This window comes from Pelobates fuscus, chromosome 8, assembly GCF_036172605.1.
Source record: "Pelobates fuscus isolate aPelFus1 chromosome 8, aPelFus1.pri, whole genome shotgun sequence".
Lineage (NCBI taxonomy): Eukaryota > Metazoa > Chordata > Amphibia > Anura > Pelobatidae > Pelobates > Pelobates fuscus.
The window spans coordinates 26,503,161-26,525,648 of NC_086324.1; the positions used below are offsets into that span (position 1 = coordinate 26,503,161).

The 22,488-nt window shown below is 39.5% G+C and overlaps 1 protein-coding gene across 1 annotated transcript in view; it reads left to right on the forward strand.

Annotated features, from left to right (window-relative positions):
- KIF5C (kinesin family member 5C) overlaps nt 1-22,488 on the forward strand; it is a 76,744-nt gene that overhangs the window by 23,036 nt on the left and 31,220 nt on the right. The window contains exons 3-12 of the mRNA XM_063429425.1: nt 5,121-5,194; nt 8,522-8,626; nt 10,596-10,644; nt 10,866-10,921; nt 11,367-11,454; nt 11,583-11,707; nt 12,856-12,960; nt 13,842-13,990; nt 17,539-17,687; nt 20,093-20,268. Of these exons, the coding sequence (XP_063285495.1) occupies nt 5,121-5,194; nt 8,522-8,626; nt 10,596-10,644; nt 10,866-10,921; nt 11,367-11,454; nt 11,583-11,707; nt 12,856-12,960; nt 13,842-13,990; nt 17,539-17,687; nt 20,093-20,268 (1,076 nt within the window). The remainder of the gene's footprint in view (nt 1-5,120; nt 5,195-8,521; nt 8,627-10,595; nt 10,645-10,865; nt 10,922-11,366; nt 11,455-11,582; nt 11,708-12,855; nt 12,961-13,841; nt 13,991-17,538; nt 17,688-20,092; nt 20,269-22,488) is intronic.

Here is a 22,488-nt window from a genome sequence, read left to right on the forward strand (position 1 = left end):
TTTATTTACAAAATATTTTACCAGGAGGGATACATTGAGATTTATCTCATTTTCGAGTATGTCCTGTGCCCACAAACATTATTTAAAATGACAATATAAAAAAATACAAAATAATATAAATATACAGAACAGGTAGGAAATATATTCAACCATGATTACATTCTGTTTTGAGGTATGTAGAGAGGGATCACTTAAATTATTTTAGGCTTGAGGTAGATTTGAAAGTGTCCGGGAGGTTATTCCTTCATTGTGGTGCTGCGTAGGAAAATGAGGATCGAACCACTTTATTTTTGTATTGCGGTATGCTAAATAAAGTGCTGGTACTTGAGCGAGGTTATAGGAGGTGGTTATAGGAGGTGGGAACAGTTGAGGAGAGCATTCTGCTCAGGTAGGGTGGGAGCTTCCCAGAAAAGCCAGAAAAGCTCTTATGCACAAGGCTGGAAAGATGAAGGATGTGTCTTGATTTCAGCTGTAGTCTAATTAGTTATTTTAACATGTCGCAAAGTTGGGCCATGTAGTTACATTGTAGCACAAAGTAACAGAATGAGTTATACAATGAAGGCACGTTTATTAAGGTAGATTTGTGATGCAGGTGCCTACACTACATCCCCGTAATCAATGACTGGTATCAGCATTTGCTGTACAATCTTTACTGTGGGGTTTAGCAGGCCGGACTGGGGAAAAAAAATCAGCCCGGGCATTTTTCAATCACAGTGGCCTGCCGAGGAGGGGGTGGGGCCACAGAGGGTGTGCTTTGTCATCACTAATGACAAGCACGCCCCCTTTGAAAGTGAACATGTTGGTTCAATGCTCGGAGCTCTAGCATGAGAAAAAGGTCCTTATTTGTTCTGCGCAGCGCAAGCAAATTTAATAACATAGGAGATATAGAGAAAGGGACAGTGCTGTGAACGCTTACTAGTAATAAAATATTTTTGGGAGGCAGCTAACCCCAGAAGTAGGGATCCCTCTTCCCCACTTATGGAGACATATAACAAAGTAAAAACAACTGAATGGGTAGCGCCACAGAGTAATTATCCCCTAAGGTACAATGAAAAACAACTTAAATAGGGAAAATATTGATAAAATATATATGTGTATGTATGTATGTCCAGAGGTTGGATAAGTCCAAAACTAGTATTCCAATGTGGATGCAAATGTACACTTGCCAGGAGTTTTAGCATTATTCTTCTATGGGGATGTCCGAGATGATCAGCAGTGGATCCGTATATGGAAAAAGAAAGGAGATGATAGTGCAGTATATACTAGCAGGGAGAGTATAAAATAGATAAGATATAGTCCTACTCCCATTTTATGGAGCTTGAACTAGCTCCAGTATAAATAGCGTGCAGTGGTACAATCCCCACTTTAAGGATACGTGACTATAGCTTCTCAGTCGCGTGTGGACCGTAAAATATAAAAAGAAATGACAAATAGTGCTCATACTGTGAGCACTATTTGTTGTTTCTTTTGCGTTTGCCCGGTATGCCCGATGGCCAGTCCGGGCCTGGGGCTAGGCAGGATTTATTTCTGTACAGGGCACCTAGTTTTGGATATAGTTTTGATGAGCCTTTTTCAATGTGGAGGACAAAAGATAGATTTAGGTCTGGAAACATACCTTTTGATATTTAAAAAGGACGGACTGTGGTCAGTGTTTTATTTGATTTTTGTTCTGATGCATAAATGGGAATTTCATAATTTATGTAATTTTAGGTACTGCTCCAAAGATCATTCTTGCCATTTTGTCAGTGTTTATGAAATGTTTTTTGTTTATTTTGTAGTTGGCAATTAAAAATCTCTCCATTCTCACAATTTTTTCCCCTTTTTTCCCCCGCTCTTTCTTTCTTAGAAATGACGCTTGCAATCAAAGTACTGTTAACACGTTGTTTAAGTTCCTGCTCTAAATTTTAAGTATTTTCAGAAATGAAAATATCTCCCTTTTTTCTTTTTTAGATATATTATAATTTGTTAACTAGGCTGTATTTCTAACGCTGTCATTACCCCTGAAACCATCCGCTTCTCAGTGGTCTTACGTGTTCCCAACTTGCCCGTTACAGTGTATAATGAATGCGGCAGCGAGGCTCATCTTCCTGTCCGCCCACGCCTCCCCCCTTTGTCAGTCCCTCCATTGGTTTCCCGTAAGAAATGGTCTCAATTTAAGATCCTGATACTTACTTACAAATCTCTACACAATGCTGCTCCGACCTACTTATCCTCATTATTACACAATTATGTCCCATCTAGGCCCCTACGCTCTGCAGGACACCTACGCCTAACCTCTTTTTGTACTCCTACCTCTGATCCCTAAAGACTTCTCTAGGGCTGCACCGTTCTTATGGAACGCCCTTCCCCTCTCTGTTAGACTTTCACCCAATCTCCACTCCTTCAAAAATTCTTTGAAAACTTACTTCTTTAGGAAAGCATATCAATTAAACTGTGAACCGCTTTCTCTCCGCACACTCGATTCCTCCCCTGCAGCTATCATCAAAACAAAACCCTAAGCCTTCAATGAACACTATCCTTGCAACCTACTTTTCTACCCTACCCTTACATTTTGTGTCACATTTCCCCACTCCCTCTAGCATGTAAGCTTATTGTGCAGAGCCCTCCATCCCTCTGTTCCTGTGTGTCTAATTCATCTGGTTACAAATACGTGTCTGTTGGTACACACGTATAGCGCTTTATAAATAATAACATATTCTCAGTTAATTAAACCGATTGGGCTCCTTTAAATTTGACCTTGGTCTACGCTCTGCTTTATACATAGCAAGGAGAACAGTGCTCTTCTCATGCGGATATTGTATCATGCCAGAGGTTATTTCATACATATTTATCGGGCTCCTCTATTCACATATTTATTGTTGCCTGATTCCATGAGTCTATGGTAAGGGATTTGATAAAACACTAAGCATTTTGAGCACTCCTGTTTCCAGTAGCATGTGTCTGTGTTATTGGTGTGATCTGTGCCAGGTCAACTGTATGTGTTGGCAAAGAATGGATCACTCCTCCAGTCACACTTTTTCACTCTTCCTCGGAGTCAAGACAAATTTACAAGACACGGCACTAACCAAATGTCAGGAATGTCTAAACTTGTTCCATAGGATGTGTGGGCACAGTGAACCAACCAAGTTTGCATGGATATGTTTTAAATGGAAATTATGCCTTTCTGGAGACAATGTGTCAATTGCAAACCCATTCTGGCCTTTCTCCTATGTGTCCAGTTCACTCTCATTGTTGGACTGTATAGATCTCTATCCCAAAATCTGTACACTGGCTACAAAATCTATTCAATGTTGATCTTACTGTTGTGGGTGCATGTGTAGATAAATGCATTCAACACCATAAGCTAATTCAGGATTTATTTCTGTTCAACAATGTTATATGGCCACACAGTCTTTAATAAAATCAGTTTATTCCGAGGGTAACTTGTTATTGGGTTCCAAGCGCATGACTGGACTGGACTGTGCTCTATCAGTTGGATGTCAGTCCTGGTGCACGAAGGGTAGTGAAGTCCTGTATTAGAATCAGCCTGTATCAGCCTGGACTGACTTGGATGGCTGCATGGCCATGTCTTGATAGGGTATGTAAACATGGTAGGAGGCAGCAATCTCTCAACTCCTCTTACAAAAATTATTTTTACTGATCCGACCACCAGAAACAAGTAGATTACATGGAGGAATAACAGAAGATCTGGTACTAAAGATATAGCCCCGACCCCCTGCTTGGCATTGTTTCTACCTTCCATTCTGTCTCTCTCTTTATCATTTTAATGCATGCTTCCATTCTCTTCCTCCCCTTCTCTGATTTTATGTCACAGTAACAAATGTAAAGATGTTGTTTTTGTATGTTTTCATCATGTTCCACGTGTGTGCATGCTCCTTTTATGGGTTATATTGCTCTAGCTCACTGTTTTGTACATACAAAATACATTTGGCCTTTATTATAATTTTACACCAGACCTGTTGTATATTTTCTAAGTGTTTTTCCTTCAGTATGGCCTTAATGCAATCAAATGTGTTCAGAAATCAGGGATGAACTGAAAATATTATTCTCTGTGTATGTATACTTTCCACTGTTTCTAGACTAAATTGAATAATTTTAAGCCGTTAATAAAATCCAGATACCAGAAGTTTTTAAAAATAATAAAATTTACTGTATATACTAGACTAAATCCAGACACTTGTTTTGCATGAAGTTCAGGTTCTCCAGCGTTGCTGGCAACATATGTTTTTTTTCTTATTGTCTGCTGACACTGGATTCAACTAATTTCAGTTTCTCCACTTTTGTTGAGGGCATAGTGGACTGCCTTGACTAGTGCCAATGACACTCTGCTGTAGCTTTATAGTTATTTTACAGGCTGAGTAAATATGACTGGATTTGGGGTAAACCTGATTTCCATTGCTCGGTTGGGTCCATTCTTATGATATACTGTAGACCTTTCAGATCTAATCTATAGCCTGGCAAACATCTGCAGGAGTAGTGAATATGTGCATTTGAAATCCATCACCATCTAGTTCCAGTAACTATTTGCTGTTTAAGTTCCCTCAACTGCCATGTCATTTACCAACAACCTGTATTTCACATTACATTCTGATTAATAAAATCCAAATTGGTGTGCCCACTCCACATGGCTAGTGGCTAGATGGTTATAGGCAGGATTTCTGCATCTCATTCTATCCATTCTGTCCATAGGGGCTTACTCATGGTTAATTGAAAATTGATTTGCAACATGAAGGCTATTATACAAATAAAACATTTTTTCATTCTAATGTTATATTTCGAATTAAGTTTTTGTTCACTGTTTAGTGCATAAGCCCTTATTTTATTCAGGGAAATAAACCCCTGAGTATGTACATAACTGGTGCATATGGAGTGTTGAGCCATTTCATTTATTATTATTTTATGTACTATCATTAGTTATTAGTTATTAGTTAACATGTAGCCTCTTAGAACGCTACACTCTGTGTTGAGACTATCACCCAGGATTAATATGGTCTTCTTTGTTGAATACCATATTACTCCTAACTGTATTAAAGTCTACTTCTATTAAACCTGTTCTAACTCATTACATTTTGATGGCAATAAGCTTTTCTTGTTTCTTTATTTTTTGTTATATTCTGTAGATGTCTTGGACGGTTACAATGGAACCATCTTTGCGTATGGACAGACATCTTCAGGGAAAACACACACGATGGAGGTAAAAATCATCCAATTATTTTGTGTACTATGCATGTGAATCCCTTTTTGAGATTATTGGATAAAGATTCTATTCCTCTGTTAGAAGGTGTAGAGTTTTCTGATCCGATGAACTTTCTCTCTCTTTCCTCTCTCTTTCTTTCCTCTCTCTCTCTTTCTTTCCTCTCTCTCTCTTTCTTTCCTCTCTTTTCTTTCCTCTCTTTTCTTTCCTCTCTTTTCTTTCCTCTCTTTTCTTTCCTCTCTCTTTTCTTTCCTCTCTCTTTTCTTTCCTCTCTCTTTTCTTTCCTCTCTCTTTTCTTTCCTCTCTCTTTTCTTTCCTCTCTCTTTTCTTTCCTCTCTCTTTTCTTTCCTCTCTCTTTTCTTTCCTCTCTCTTTTCTTTCCTCTCTCTTTTCTTTCCTCTCTCTTTTCTTTCCTCTCTCTTTTCTTTCCTCTCTCTTTTCTTTCCTCTCTCTTTTCTTTCCTCTCTCTTTTCTTTCCTCTCTCTTTTCTTTCCTCTCTCTTTTCTTTCCTCTCTCTTTTCTTTCCTCTCTCTTTTCTTTCCTCTCTCTTTTCTTTCCTCTCTCTTTTCTTTCCTCTCTCTTTTCTTTCCTCTCTCTTTTCTTTCCTCTCTCTTTTCTTTTCTTTCCTCTCTCTTTTCTTTTCTTTCCTCTCTCCCTTCTTTTTCCTTTTCTTTCCTCTCTCCCTTCTTTTTCCTTTTCTTTCCTCTCTCCCTTCTTTTTCCTTTTCTTTCCTCTCTCCCTTCTTTTTCCTTTTCTTTCCTCTCTCCCTTCTTTTTCCTTTTCTTTCCTCTCTCCCTTCTTTTTCCTTTTCTTTCCTCTCTCTTTTTTTTCCTCTCTCTGTAACGGATCGATGGGCAGCCCGACTGGGTACCTCCGTTGAAGGATGCTCCTAGCGCTTCCTGAGGACTCCAAGCACTGCAGCAGACACCACAACCACCAAACCGGAGACGCATACAAATGCTCTCAAGCATATGAATACTGTAAACAGCTGAACAGGAAAAGCATACAATCAGCTTACACTCCTGGCAATCAGCATACAATCCAATTCCCCCAATAACGAGACGACACTTCGTTTTGAGGTCAAGCAGAACTGACTGTACTGGCACATACAGCCTCTTTTATTCACAATCCACAAACACAGTACTGCCCACAGGGTTTTTAAATACAACCAATCAATCTGTACAATACACACAGACACTCCCACACACAATCCTCCCCTCTGCCTGTGATATGATTACTGAACACAATGGATAATCTAATTATCACAGGCAGAGAAATAATTATACTTTAATTATAAACATAGTCAAAATTCAGCCAATTCCATCCAGGGGTTAAAAAGTTAAGGGAAAGTCCTATTTGACCAAATGAAGCATGGCTTTTCTGCCCAAAACCAGTTTCACAGAGTCTTCTATCCTGGAGATAATTGGGAAGTAATCCAATTATCTCCAAGGACAGAGGCAAAACTCCATTAGCCACATGGTAGCAAAATACATAAAAATATATAACTGTGCAGCTATTGCATAAAACATATACATTCAACAAATCCCCAGATAACTTAGACCTAAGTGCAAATTCTGACTGAATGGCGCTCAGATCACATACATACAGTTCAATTGCCATGGAGCCAAAGTCTTTCACATAGTCTTTCCTTATACGAATAGGCTCCATGGCATAGCTATCTGGGGTAACACTGCTCACATAGGGAAAGTACAGAATGACCCGGCTTTCGGGTCTTTGCAGGGGAAAATCAAGCATTTTAACATGGGGCCATAGTCACAGGGCAGGAGGCTGGCAATCAGTCTTCTCCAATGCCCAGTGGCGAGGCTGGTTTCGCCACATTGATTACCCATTGTGTTCAGTAATCATATCACAGGCAGAGGGGAGGATTTTGTGTGGGAGTGTCTGTGTGTATTGTACAGATTGATTGGTTGTATTTAAAAACCCTGTGGGCAGTACTACATTTGTGGATTGTGAATAAAAGAGGCTGTATGTGCCAGTACAGTCAGTTCTGCTTGACCTCAAAACGAAGTGTCGTCTCGTTATTGGGGGAATTGGATTGTATGCTGATTGTATGCTTTTCCTGTTCAGCTGTTTACAGCATTCATATGCTTGAGAGCATTCGTACGCGTCTCCGGTTCGGTGGTTGTGGTGTCTGCTGCAGTGCTTGGAGTTCTCAGGAAGCGCTAGGAGCATCGTTCAATGGAGGTACCCAGTCTGGGTGCCCGTCGATCCGTTACACTCTCTCTTTTTTTTCTCTTTTTTCCTCGCTTTTTTTTCCTCGCTCGCTCTTTTTTCCTCGCTCGCTCTTTTTTTCCCCTCTCTCGCTCTTTTTTTCCCCTCTCTCGCTCTTTTTTTCCCCTCTCTCGCTCTTTTTTTCCCCTCTCTCGCTCTTTTTTCCCCTCTCTCGCTCTTTTTTCCCCTCTCTTTTTTCTTTTTTTTTTTCTCTCTCTTTTTCTTGTTTTCTGGATTGCACCAGAGTCCCTTTTGGACACCCTGCAATCTACTCAATATGCTTTTTGGGCAATGAGAACTGATTGCCAATCAAAATGGGACGTACCTTACCCAATTTCAGAGCTTGTTGGTAATAACTTTTTGTTTTTCAATGCCCTGATGCAAGTCACAATGGCATTACATTATAACCGCATTATATGATTACAGATCTCCTATAAAGGGGTTCACATTCAGCCTAAAGGCTCCAGGAGGGGGGCAACCTGACACACAATATTCTGGCCTGAAAATTTGCCAAGTTTTCTCCACTCCTTCGGTTCTTCATGATGTTGAACTCCATAATTGGATGCTTGCTATGCCCTGTATCAGATGGGTTGAGAACTGGTTCTGCCCATGAGATAGAGGTGACTCCACCAGAGAAGAGAGTTCTGAGGGGTGGCAATCAAGAAACCTGGTATTAAAAGGAGTGAAATATTGCACATTGAGTTGGTACCGTCTTGCATTGCCTAATTTGGATCTCCTGTGACTGTTACAATGTTATACTCTTGATCCACCTTTATTTTTTTCCTGTGTGTTCTCTCCTAGAAACACCCCCAGTGGTAAATAGACCAATATAACACTATGCTGTGATTGAAGTGAGAAGTGTCACTGGCCAACTGGTCTTGGGACTTGCTATAGAGGATAACACAAGCTTTATATTTAATTTTGAATGAATAACACAATATATCCTCACCTGCAAGACATTGCATAGATTTTATTAGGCATCCTATACAGCAGTTGGCCTGTCTGTCTTCATTCTTCGTATAATGAAGCATAACTCCTTTAGACTGGTTTTGGCAATGAAAGTTCACTTGGTTTTTCTCTTTCTTTCCACCTACAGGGTAAACTTCACGACCATCAGCTGATGGGAATTATCCCTCGAATTGCACATGACATCTTCGATCACATTTATTCGATGGACGAAAACCTAGAGTTTCACATTAAGGTGAATAGAATCTGACATATTATCTACTGGGTGGATAAAGGGCAGAACAATTTGATACGAGAAAATGAAAGGGACATTGCAATCTGAATTGGTGTCCTTATTTTTAAATCACTAATGTTTTGTATAACTGCGCAAAATTGGGATATTGCATTTAAACATGTGGTTATTATAAATGTGATGATTGGACAAGTGGTAGTTTCTCACCTTTCTTACAATCTGGATGGCGTGTTGTGTGTTCTGGGTGGTTGTGTTTTTTTTTTCCCTAAAATTTGCATATGTTGCTTACTGTTTTAGTTTTGGAGATGGATCAGCAGACATTGCTTTAGAAACATTTTGGCAGTTTTTGAGTGTAATACATAAAAAACCTTGTTGGATTAGAAAGCAGTATTTTGCAACCGGATTTAAAACATTTAAATAGTCCAGTCCGAAATAGCGGCCTTTAATTGCCATAGTTTAGCCATTTTAGTAACAGAGTTGCAAACAGGCTTTACCATGATTTGCCTGAATATCATTTCACATTGGCAACAGGCAACAGCTATACGGTCAGATGTTCCAGATTAGACACAACTTTATACACGTCTCAAATTGTGATTTGTTATGATCTAACGGAAAGAGGAGGGACTGTGTGATTGTGACATGCTACATGTGGATAATCTACACAGTGGTTGTGCTTGAGGAAAGAACTATTAGCAGGTTTCAAATGACTACAGGACATTAATCTTTGTTTGATCCTTTGCTAAGCGTTCGGTGTCACAGATTAGAATCATGCAGGATTATTCACTAAACTTCACATTTTTGCCAGTTCATTCCGCATAGCATTCCAGAAGTAAAAAATGACTGATCTTGGGGGGGAAAAAAGTCCAGAATAAAACTTAATGATTTACAAGAAAATGGGTACAAATTGTACTTTTAAAGAAAACAATCATATTTTTATATGCATTAAAATAAAGATTAAATACCATTTGTATTATCTCGTAATACATAAGTAAATACCCTTTTTCAGTGGATCTAATGTCTTACCCTTGTTTAATTGAGGTGCCCATCTTTATATCGCATTTTGTGTCAAACACTGCTTATCCAACCAGAAACACCACCGGTAACCAAGGGTTTGGACAGGTTCATGAATACTGACTTTATGTGCAAGCACCACACACATCTCATGAATGCACCCGGGGACAGTTTGAGACATTCAAGTCATACATGTTTTTAGATAAGTGGTGCTTCTGACCAAAATTAGTTAAAGACTGCTGCTCCCATAGATATGTACAGAGATGCACAGGTTTTTTTTTTTTCTCATTTAATAACTAAATATACCTTCTAAAACCGAATAAAGTCACAGCTGTGTTTTTGTGAAATTAAATTCAGTCTATCCTTAATTGTTTAATAAATATAAATGTTCCAATCCCCTTTAACCTCTGGGTTTCCTGCTCTCTAGACCTTCTGATGATTTACGCTCGTGTGAGACAAAGTTATTGGATAGGACAATGTTACCAGCCTGGAGAGCCCTGGCCCAATGTTGGTTGTGGGACAAAACGCCTGCAATTGACTGTGATTTAAAAAAAAAAAAAAAAAAAAAAAAATTATCTTATTGACAAATTAACAGCCCAAGTGAGAAATAAAATGGCCTCTATTTAGAAAGTATGTAATCTAAGAGAAGAATTCTCTGAGACCAACATATAGTTGGGAAACTTGCCTCTGTAGGACCTAACCCTCTTAGGCGGCAGTGTATCCTGCCCCCCAACGTTTCGTTGTTGCGTATTACACTTCCACTATTTGTTTGTTTTGTTGTTGTTTTTTTTTCCATATTTGTACTTTATTGTTTTCGCAAAAATGTTTTTGTATATTGTTTTGATGCAGGTGAATGTATTGCTGCTTGTACCTAAAATAAATAATTTTTAGAAAAGGAAATGTATATAAATATAAATATATCTATTCCTATTAATATTCCCCTTATTTTCTCTATTCCTAGGTTTCATACTTTGAAATTTATTTGGACAAAATCAGAGATTTGCTGGATGGTAAGATTGTGCCTGTTTTAGTTCTCTATTAATTCAATATGTCTATAATTCAGTTTGTATTTGATTTAAAGTGACTCACATTAGGTAGAACAGTGGGGGCTCAACACAGAAGTTGCACACAATCTAGGAATCTGCAAATCAGCAAATACAGAGGCATGCCTCTTAAAATGTTTATTTAATGCATGTCCTGTTGCAACAATTTTTCTTTTTTTTAATTTTAGTGTCTAAAACTAACCTTGCCGTGCACGAAGACAAGAATAGAGTCCCGTATGTTAAGGTAATGTACACCAAGATTTCTCAATCAAGTTCTTGAAAAAGGCTAATCTATAGATTTGTTATTTAACAATCAGAGCATGCTGCGTTTGTTGTTTTTTATATAGTTGCTGGTAAAATGTAGATTTTTGTCTTTATTAGCTGCGTTATCTGGCTTTTACCACTTCCATTTTGGTAAACTGGAAAGCTGAGCTTTACAAAACCATGCCATGTGTACTTATTGTAAGGCATGTTCCATAGCAGACTACTGGCCAAAGAGAAGGAACTCATAAAGACTCCCTGGCTCAAGGAGTTAAAATGGCCAAGATTGAAGAACTTCTTTATAGGCCAAATGTTGGCAACCTCAGAAAAAGTATGTGCCGCATATGATGACAAAGTAGCAATACATGGTTGTTTATGTTGGCTGTATTTTGATCTGGCCTTGCTTATAGAAGTTTATTTGTGTTTAGGGTTGCACAGAAAGATTTGTATCCAGCCCCGAAGAAGTTATGGATGTCATCGACGAAGGAAAAGCAAACCGGCATGTAGCTGTTACAAGTAAGTCATCAAATGGCCACATTGAATAATCTCTGAAGAGTCATCATGCCAGAAGCTTCATTGAAGATGTTCTTTCTCTGTAAGGTTGTTGCACCTGCTGAGTTGTCCTTTTAAATGTCTCCTTTCAGATATGAATGAACACAGCTCGAGAAGTCACAGTATTTTCTTAATAAATATAAAGCAAGAGAATGTAGAAACGGAGAAGAAACTGAGTGGAAAGCTGTATCTTGTTGATTTAGCCGGCAGTGAAAAGGTAACAGCCATTTATTTAATATTCTCTTTGAATAATGTCCCATGTTTGTATTACGAATACAGATGTAGGACTTTCTACTTTGGCATATCAGTGCAAGCAGAAGGACTGGGGGCATCCACCAGAACCAAGTAAATGTCAAACTATTTGTAAACCGTTTGGAACACTTACCCTGGGATGACACAGAGACTTCTGACACCATAATCACTGCAGCATGTAGGGCCTATGGTGGTTAGAGTATCCCTTTTTGCTAACCTGCTTTAAACAGTCTCTGGTTCTTCTTACAGACTATAAGTTTGTTAGTGCGGGACACTCTTTAAAGGGACACTGTAGGCACTGAAACTGATTCATCTCATTGCAGTGGTTATAGTGTCTGAAGCTTTTGCACCATCCTTCCATTCAGCATGAAACCATTTTTAATGTTTTAATGCTAAACAAGAGTCCCCAACAGCCCATCCCTTTGTACTGTGTGGGCTAATAAGCAGCACTGGGCAGCTGTGAATGGTTGAGAATGTTGACTCATTGAAAGCATTAATTGGTATGGTTTGAAGGAAGTGTGTAGTCTCAACTTTAACCACACCCCTAGTAGGGGCCACGCTGTGGGTTTACAGGAATCCTTAATCATTGTTAAGCTGCTCGAAAATGGTTTACCACTGGATGGAGGTATCGTGCCAGGGGACTTCAGGCCCTTTAACCAATTCAATTAGATGAAATGGTTATACTGCCTACATTGTCCCTTTAACATCCTTGTTCATGTTAACATTTTGTACTGGTTTGACTCTTATTTGCTGTTTTGCCTTTAGTGAAGTGTAAATAATAGGTAATTCCATGCTATCAACATTTGTATAAAAATGTTGCCAATAAGAATTTACATCTAGAGCCATGTACCCCAATATCACTTTTGTATTGTATATAGGGTTAATTGGTTCTGGTGTCCCTTTCAGAATCGCTTTTAGGGCTATATCTACCAGGGTAAGATAAACCTTCCCTTTAAGATGTCCAGGTGGACTGAGCACAGAGTAAGGAGCCTTTGCTGAGTAAGAGCTCCCAGCAGCCCATCTCAAATCAGTCCACCATGCTATTATGTAGCAATGTCTTTGTTTGGCTTCTTGTATGCAAACTGCTTGTAATGTTTAGTCAATGTTTGACAGGTCAGCAAGACTGGGGCAGAAGGGGCTGTCTTGGATGAAGCAAAAAACATCAATAAGTCTTTATCTGCTTTGGGCAATGTAATCTCTGCTCTCGCTGAAGGAACTGTAAGTAAATACATTTGCCACCTGCTCCTGTTTGTAAAAAATCAATAACTTCCCCGTCCATCCTACTTGGCCAATCTATGCAGTGAAATGATACCCAGATGGGTCTACCCTCCATTTCCATTCTTTTTGTCTTTTTTGTCTTTTTTTTTCATCCAGTTTACAAGGGTCACATCTGTGCCCTTTCTAAATTGCCCAACGACTTGCGTCTGGGAAATATGATTGATTTTGTAATGGTCAACCATGAAAACTGTTTGTTGGCAACCTGTTGGAAATTAAATAAAGCAAAATGCGTATCCAGAAAGGGTTGTAGAAAATAAAGTAAATGTCAGCAGACTCATCCATTGAATGGAAGATCTAAAACTGATTTCAAAAAAATAATAATAATAATAAAAATATATGTATAAAAACCACCAATGTGTAAAATATTTTAATAGTATTTAAATTGGTAATTTTACACAAACTTCCTTCATATGTGCTAATTTACAAAACGTATAGTGTTTAAGTGTTGATCCTCTTTGATATCTTTAAATTCTTCATAGTGGGTTATTTAAATTTGAGTTTTTGAGTGAATATTATTAACCGGGCACAGAATATCTACTTCATCATCTCTGATTGCTATCTCTTAAGGTCCATCCATGGTGTCTAGGCTTTTCAATGTTTCTCTTGGTTTTGGGTATACTTGTCAGCTAAATAAACGTGTGTTTTCAGCATGAATTCTGCTTGAGGAAAAAAAAAATCTAAAAAAACATTAAAAAGCTGAACACCAAGTGCAATGTCAGGATTTGTTCTGCAGTTGGCGGGGGGAGAATTGGTGTGGCTTCTGGCCACGGTCTATGTGCACCATTTGTAATTTTATTTTCCTTCTTTATTTATTGTGATAGAAAACACATGTCCCATACAGAGACAGTAAAATGACACGAATACTACAGGATTCTCTCGGTGGAAACTGTAGAACCACCATTATAATCTGCTGCTCTCCTTCTGTCTTCAATGAAGCTGAAACAAAGTCTACTCTAATGTTTGGACAGAGGTAGGTCCCCCGTGTTCAGTAATGGCTGTACCATGCCCTGTATGCTCTGTATGGAAGCAGAATCTCAGACAATAGTTTGATCATCCTAATGGATCCATGATCACTTATGGACCTCTTCTCTATAAAAACACACAGGATTGACACTGTTGCACATAGAAGGCTTATCAATAAACTGCAATCTTTGAGTTTGGATTCCAATATTGTTTAATGGGTAAGGCAGTGGCTGAGTGACAGGCAACAGAGGGTTGTAGTCAATGGAGTATATTCGAAGCTTGGGCTTGTCACCAGTGGGGTACCTCAGGGATCTGTACTTGGACCCATTCTCTTTAATATTTTTATTAGTGATATTGCAGAAGGTCTTGATGGTAAGGTGTGTCTTTTTGCGGATGATACTAAGATATGTAACAGGGTTGATGTTCCAGGAGGGATAAGCCAAATGGCAAGTGATTTAGGTAAACTAGAAAAATGGTCAGAGTTGTGGCAACTGACATTTAATGTGGATAAGTGCAAGATAATGCATCTTGGACGTAAAAACCCAAGGGCAGAGTACAGAATATTTGATAGTCCTAAACTCAACATCTGAGGAAAGGGATTTAGGGGTGATTATTTCTGAGGACTTAAAGGTAGGCAGACAATGTAATAGAGCAGCAGGAAATGCTAGCAGAATGCTTGGTTGTATAGGGAGAGGTATTAGCAGTAGAAAGAGGGAAGTGCTCATGCCATTGTACAGAACACTTGGAGTATTGTACGCAGTACTGTAGACCATATGTTCAGAAGGATATTGATACCGTAGAGAGAGTTCAAAGAAGGGCTACTAAACTGGTTCATGGATTGCAGGATAAAACTTACCAGGAAAGGTTAAAGGATCTTAACATGTATAGCTTGGAGGAAAGACGAGACAGGGGGGATATGATAGAAACATTTAAATACATAAAGGGAACCTACCACAACAAGAGGCCATAGTCTTAAATTAGAGGGACAAAGGTTTAAAAATAATATCAGGAAGTATTACTTTACTGAGAGGGTAGTGGATGCATGGAATAGCCTTCCAGCTGAAGTGGTAGAGGTTAACACAGTAAAGGAGTTTAAGCATGCGTGGGATAGGCATAAGGCTATCCTAATTATAAGATAAGGCCAGGGACTAATGAAAGTATTTAGAAAACTGGGCAGACTAGATGGGCCGAATGGTTCTTATCTGCCGTCACATTCTATGTTTCTATTCACCTACTTTTAAATGGAATTATCCACAATTCATACTATTAAGAATTTATGTTTCTGAGTTCTGAAAAATAAAGTTTAAATATAGAACACCATTGTGTTTAGCTCTAACCTGGAGCTGATACCTCTATGTTTTGGTGGCTGTTGGTCGTTCATGATTATGAAAAGTAGACCTTTCACCTGTTAGTTGGCACAGACTGGAAGATGGAAGAGAAAAGAAACTGGTTTTCTGCTCCTCCAATGCAGTGTGTGCCTTGTCTGAACTGGATTGTGATGTGAAATACCAAATATTTATTGTACGTTTAAAAGAAATTAGTGGACCACAACAGATGTGTTTTCAATGTTCTAGTCCGTGGTTTCAATGATGGAGTAATCCTGCAGGCTGCCCTCATCACATTAAGAAATATGAGTGTTACATTAGTTTGTTTCTACTGGAAGTAAAACTGTGGTCCATGAGTAACATTTTAATGTTTTGATGTAGCCGCTGAGAATCAGCAGGGTCAGATTAAGAGCCCAGTGGGCCTGGTGCTGACAATTATGATGGGCCTAATCACTAAATCTTATTGACCAAAAACACTAAAACAGTCCTACCTCCTAAGCATCATGTATCTGATGAAGATGGTGCTGGAGGGAAACTCCAGGTTGCAGCTATGAGCAGCTATGAGAAAACACATACGCTATGCTAATCTCGCGCTTTCATCTTTCAAGTAAACCCATACCCCTAACAGCAGTGTCCAGTAAAGCAGGAAGTCTATGGATGGGGTAAAAGGGTGGGCCACTGACACAAATCACATAACCAGAACTGCCGAAAGGGGCGACCATACACAAAAAGGGGGCATATCTGTGTCCCCATGTCTCCCAGTGTCCCCATGTCACTAGGGGACATTGAGAGACATTGGGACACTGAGATACTAGGAAACACTGGGAGACCTGGGGACAGAGACTCTTGGGGACACTGGGAGACATGGGGACATGAGGGGACACAGGAAGACATGGGGCACCGAGACACTGTGATACATAGGGGACACTGGAGACTTGAGTAAGACCTTGGTACAGGTCAAAATGTTGCGGTGTCCAATAAACCTGCTTAAATCTATCACAGTGCGTGCCTGAGAATTTTTCTTTTATACTAGGGGACATGGGGACACTGGGAGACATGGGGACACTGGGAGTGACCCATATCTCCCAAGTCTCAAAGTCGCCCAGTGTCCCCATGTCTCCCAGTGTCCCCCAGTGTCTCCATGTCTCTTAGTGTCCCCTAGTGTCTGTGTCCCCATGTCACCCAGTGTCCCTTAGTGTTTGTATCCCCGTGTTTCCCAGTGTCCATTAGAGTCCCCATGTCTCCTAGTGTCCTGATGTCACTAGGACAGTGGTGGACACGTAGAGACATTGGGACTCTGTAAGACTTGGGGACACTGAGACACTGGGAGAGACATGGGGACATTGGGAGACATGGGGACACTAAGACACACCATGGGGACACTGACTAGGAGACATGGGGACACTGACTAGGAGACATGGGGACACTGACTAGGAGACATGGGGACACTGACTGGGAGACATGGGGACACTGACTGGGAGACATGGGGACACTGACTGGGAGACATGGGGACACTGACTGGGAGACATGGGGACACTGACTGGGAGACATGGGGACACTGACTGGGAGACATGGGGGCACTGGGAGACATGGGGGCACTGGGAGACATGGGGGCACTGAGAGACATGGGGGCACTGAGAGACATGGGGGCACTGAGAGACATGGGGACACTGAGAGACATGGGGACACTGACTAGGAGACATGGGGACACTGACTAGGAGACATGGGGACACTGACTAGGTGACATGGGGACACTGAGAGACCGGGGGCCACTGTCTCCCAGTGTCCCTATGTCTCAGCGTCCCCAAGTCTCTCACAGTTCCCATGTCTCGCAGGCTCGAAACTGCTGTTTGAACTCTCTGTGCAGAGCTGCTACCCCGCGGATCAGTGAGTAGAGAGAGACAGGGAGGGAGATGCTGTAACTTCTTATCCCTGCCTCTCTCCACACAAACAGCGACTCCTACTGTCCGGCGCTGGTATTGCAGAATAATCTCTGTTTATACTGAGACAGATATTTGTATTGCCGGTATTACTGCAATACCGGCACCAGCTAGGCATCTTCAAATACCTGAGAAATACCTGGCAACCATAAGAGTAGTGTTTGTGTAAAAAAAATAAAAAAAAAAGTTTTTTTTTTTTTTTTAAATCCCTGGGCCTGGAGCTGCAGCTGTTTAGTTTTTTGCTTTCCAGACCTTTACTCAACATAAATAATATATATATTTTTTTTTAGGGCAAAGACCATTAAGAACACGGTGTCTGTCAATCTGGAGCTGACGGCAGAGGAATGGAAAAAGAAATATGAAAAAGAGAAAGATAAAACTAAATCTCTTAAGAACATCATACAACATCTTGAGATGGAGCTGAACAGGTGGAGAGGGGGTAAGGACACAGAGACGTTACAGAAGGAGAAATTACAGTTTATTTTTATTCCTTCGTAAATATATTATTCTATTTGCCCTGGTAAAGGAGTAGGATGCTGAATAATGTTTTGCAGAAACCAATTTGCCATTTAAGTTGTGTCTCTGGACATGTAGCACAGTATCTGAATATGAGAAGGCAGATTAGAAACTCCAAAGCCTGAGCAGACAATGTGCGATGATACCATGTATTGTAGAGGAAGCATAGAGAGGTTACCTGCAGTAGAATACATCCTTACGTTGGTGCCTTCATTAAGCAGCAGAATTTGAGATACACATCCTGATCAGGCCCAGGGGCATACCTATGATGTAGAAGTGTCTGTTGGCAATCGCTCACAGGAATAAATTATTTTTTTTTATCTGTGTCTCTAAAGTCTTATGATACCTGTTTGGGTCTCTCCAGTACCACTCCCTACCCCTTTGTTTCTCTCTACCCTCCTACTGCCCACTCTGCTACTTGAGCTCCAAGCGGCATGCAGAGTGAGAGGTCCCAGACAGGATATGACGTCTGATCTCCATTCACTGCACACTACTTGGATCCTCACTGACAGACTGGGCAGAGGAGCTTGCAGATCCTCTGCCGCTGACCAGCACAGATACAGTGCGTGACCATACGGGGGGGGGGGGGGGGGGGGCATGCTGTTTGTGTCCCCTTCCTGCTGTCGCCCGGGGCAGGCAACAGTCTTGGTCCACTTCTTCCAACTTTTGTACACCATAGAAGATGTTTATTACATAAATGGCTTTTACAATGGAATGGTTTATATTTCTGTTTTGACATTAGATGATGATCCCAGGGACAGGTGGTCCCTGGGAGTGTTAAGGCTAAGATTTGGTACAGTATGGTACCCTAAAGCCATACCTGCACACCCTCCAGAGTGGTGTATCTTTACAGACAGACTATTTCAGAACGCCAAATTTCTGATAGTAGAAAACTCTGTCCATCTTTGAGGCATAATTCAAAGACCAGTAAAAAAAAAAAAAATAATAAAAAAAAAAGTTCATAGACTACAACATTCAGTTTTGTATATTTATTACACATATTCTATGCTTGCTTATTGTCTGTTTATGACATTATGGTCACATACCCTTGTAAAAAAAAAAAAAATAGCATCTTTGTAAAATGTTATTGTTTAAGAAAATGCATATAGCATGCAGGCAATCAGGCTCGACGAGATATATACTTAACAGAGACTTGAGGCAATCTATATTTCAATGTACATATTTAATAGATCCTTTACTCGACCAATAAATGGAATTTTAAATGGTTGGTGCTCCCCACCCCATCGGCTTTTATATTTCCTGAGCGAGCTGATGCTGGTGGTTCTTATTTTGGATTCAGCTGTGTAGACTCTGCTTTCAAGCCGGTCCTGGGGGAGTTGTGCTGACTGCTGCATACAGAATGTATTTTTGATTACCGCATTGAAATTGCCATGGTGACCGTATGCCAGCAGCTTGTAGATTGCACAGAATGGAACTCCCAAATGTGATTACATGTTCAAAAACGACTCTTCTAGCCTTCTTCTTAAAGTAGCTGCCTGAAATTTATATCTTCCTATTCTGCTGACGCAGATCCGAGGGAATGATTGTAGCACAACTAAGCGATAGACTCTATTACAGCTCTTTCTCCATCAAAGCGTCTCTCTTAACAATATCTTAAGCGTGTTACGTTGGATTGTCTTTCCACGATAGTTTTCTCTGTCTTACTAGCCCTCTCGCTATTCCCGCGCTGAAAGATTTATTCTCAGAGCTACACTTTAAATAAAATGTTCTGGTCATGGTTTTGACCTGATCCTGACCGGACATAAGTAGATTTGAAAAGCCCAACCTAATATTGTATTGAACTAATAAATACAGAAAAACACAGCTTTCAGACACACATAATGAACTCCATATAGGATATCACACCTACTAAGGCTGAATACAAACCATGCATTATATGTAAAGAGTGGCACAAGAGTGGCACTGCTCTGCACAATACACCACATCCTGTGGGTTGAAATGTTTACAAAGATTGACCACATGCACTCCTCAATGCAACGTAAATGCTTTGCAAGGATATAAAGACTGCGTGTAATCCGTCATTGCCAAGTTATCTTGAGAATTTGCCTCAACACTCGGCACTTCAAAGTTGCTTTAAATTGATATCTGGCCCATAGTGTCGAAGTTCCAGTTTTCTAAGTCTGATCTGATAAACCAGCAGGTTTTCAGGAGACACACGGCTGAATCTGCCTTTTGAAGTATTTCTAGCCTTAACGATGGAAACCTAATATTTAATGTTTGCTCATCGGGTACATGTGGAAAGGTATTTCTGTTCTGCAGAGATTTGTCTTACAATGTTTTTTAATATTTTGTCATCTCTGTAAAAAGGTGAAGCTGTCCCAGTGGACGAACAAATGAGCGCAAAAGATCAAAAAACATTGGAGCCATGTGACAATACACCGATCATCGATAATCTCTCTCCGGCCATCGCCAGCATCTCATCAGAGGAAAAGAAGAAGTATGACCATGACATAGCCCGTCTCTACCGTCAACTGGACGATAAGGTTGTCTTTATTATTGTGGCTGGTTTATTTGTGAATTCCTAGACTTATCACTTACAATACGTGTGCCTTTTCCGTTTCTGTTTTGTAACCACGGATAAACTACTGAAAGTAATTGTCAGACTTTGAAATTTTGGAATAATTGACAATGCACAAACTTTGCTATAGTGGTTTAAAAATTGCAATTTCAGATTTAGAGATTAATCGCCAAACACCAAATTACAAAACTTTACCTTCGATTTGGGGAAAACTCTTCTTAACTCAAAGCTTAGCTATTTTTGCCCACGTTTTGCTATTCAGATTTCAACAATTTCATATTATCTAGAATGACCTGTACGATCCCCATATTAATAAGGCAAACTAATATGATGTGTGAGATCCCCTGCATTTGTTATTCTATGCTTCTCAATCCAGTCCTTGAAGCACACGTACTGTCTGTACTCCACTAGAACAGACTCTAAAAAGTAAAATATAAAGCTTCTATTATGGAATCTCTGACTATAATAAAACTCGAATATATTATGCACTAACAAAACTTAGAGTATATATGCAAATAACGATCATACTGCACATTTTGTGAGTGAGTTGTATTATTATAGACAGAAATTCTACACACATTTTTGTATTTCTTTTTTATGGATCCTAACTGACAGACTGGGCAGAGGAAAAACTTTTTTTGTTTTATTTTGAGAATATAAGGAAGACTGCTAGAAGGGCACAAATGAAAGGCGGTATAATTTAATGATTATAAACCGTAGAGAGTGCCTGAATCCTGGACTGTTTGTGTTGTTAGGACTGCCTGACGTATGCACAACACTATCACACTACGTGAATTAAAACACTATACACCGATTAATATGAAGGACGATTGGGGGTAATCTTTCCTGTCTTGCCATGGAATGACTTACATCGGTGTAAAACTAAGAAGTTAAATGAAATTTAAATCCTCTATTTTTGGAAGGTAGGAAGAGGAATTTTCACTAAGACAGTGATCATTGTTCGAGTACATCTTCGTACTGCTGTTTAAAGAGAAGAACATACTTTGTGCTAATTGCATGTTTTGTGTTTTTAAAATGGTTAAATACGGGTCTGTTACGATAATGTTTGACTTTCCATTCGCGCTCGCTTGTAGGCGGGTCTGTGTTTCTGTATTTAGAATTTGCCATTATTCTAACCGTTAATTAAAGAAGACATTAATTCTTAATTAGTAGCTTCTTGGTTATGCAAAGGATGTTCATTCTTAAATGTGCCGTTTAAAGGGTGGTTGAGGTAGCTCAAATAAGTAGTTCTGGGTAAATAGTATTATAGTGTATAAGATGAGTGGTTAATGGCCTAAACACTGGACCTTGTTAGTGTATGGTTCCACTTAAGATGTGTAATTACACTACAGATATGTCAAAATTTAAAGTAAATAGAAAGATTGTCACCAGTTATCTCCGACCCTGGCTCACTCAGTGAAGACATGTATAGAGTACCAATAGTTAAGCAAACTATGGAGTGATGGAACAGTCCTAGTGTGGATTCTAAAGATTAGGAGAGTGACCATCCTAAGAGGAAATTGACCAATGGGCTATTGGAAAGGAAACGACTTTTCTGTCAGTCTTTGGATGATATGACATATTTGGCTTTAACATCGAAGCAAACCTTTTTCACGACATTCTGGCAGGTCTTCCCATAGAGATGTCATAGAGATGTCATATATATTATCAATTAATGTTTTTTACAGCTAAAAAAAATTTGAGAAAAGATTCATTTCCCCCGAAGACTGTTTTGAGCGATCTCTTTAAAGTTGTGAAATATTACGAAATGTTAAGATACTGTGTAGCTTATTACTAAATAGTGATTGGTGGTTAGTGGAAAACCTAACTGTAAACACGTGGTTGAAGTTAGTTGGAATACCAGCTGAAATTGTAGAATTTTTCCAAATATATTTTTTACTTTAAGATTTCAATTCACCATTAATTCACTTTAAGATTGACTATTCACCATTTAGTGAATACACCTTGTGTATAAGTGGTTTGAATATAGGAGGTGTATCTGGGCATATTGTCCAATAAATCCAATTTTTGCTAAAATTCCAAGAGGTTCACGTGTAGTTCTAATTTTATCTATACATTGTTCTAGATTGCGTCTAGTTATATATTGCTTCCAAGATGCCAGTATCCAGAATTCCAAAGGATGGACTCTGTTTGCTGGACACACGGAATAGTGAGATGCCAAGTC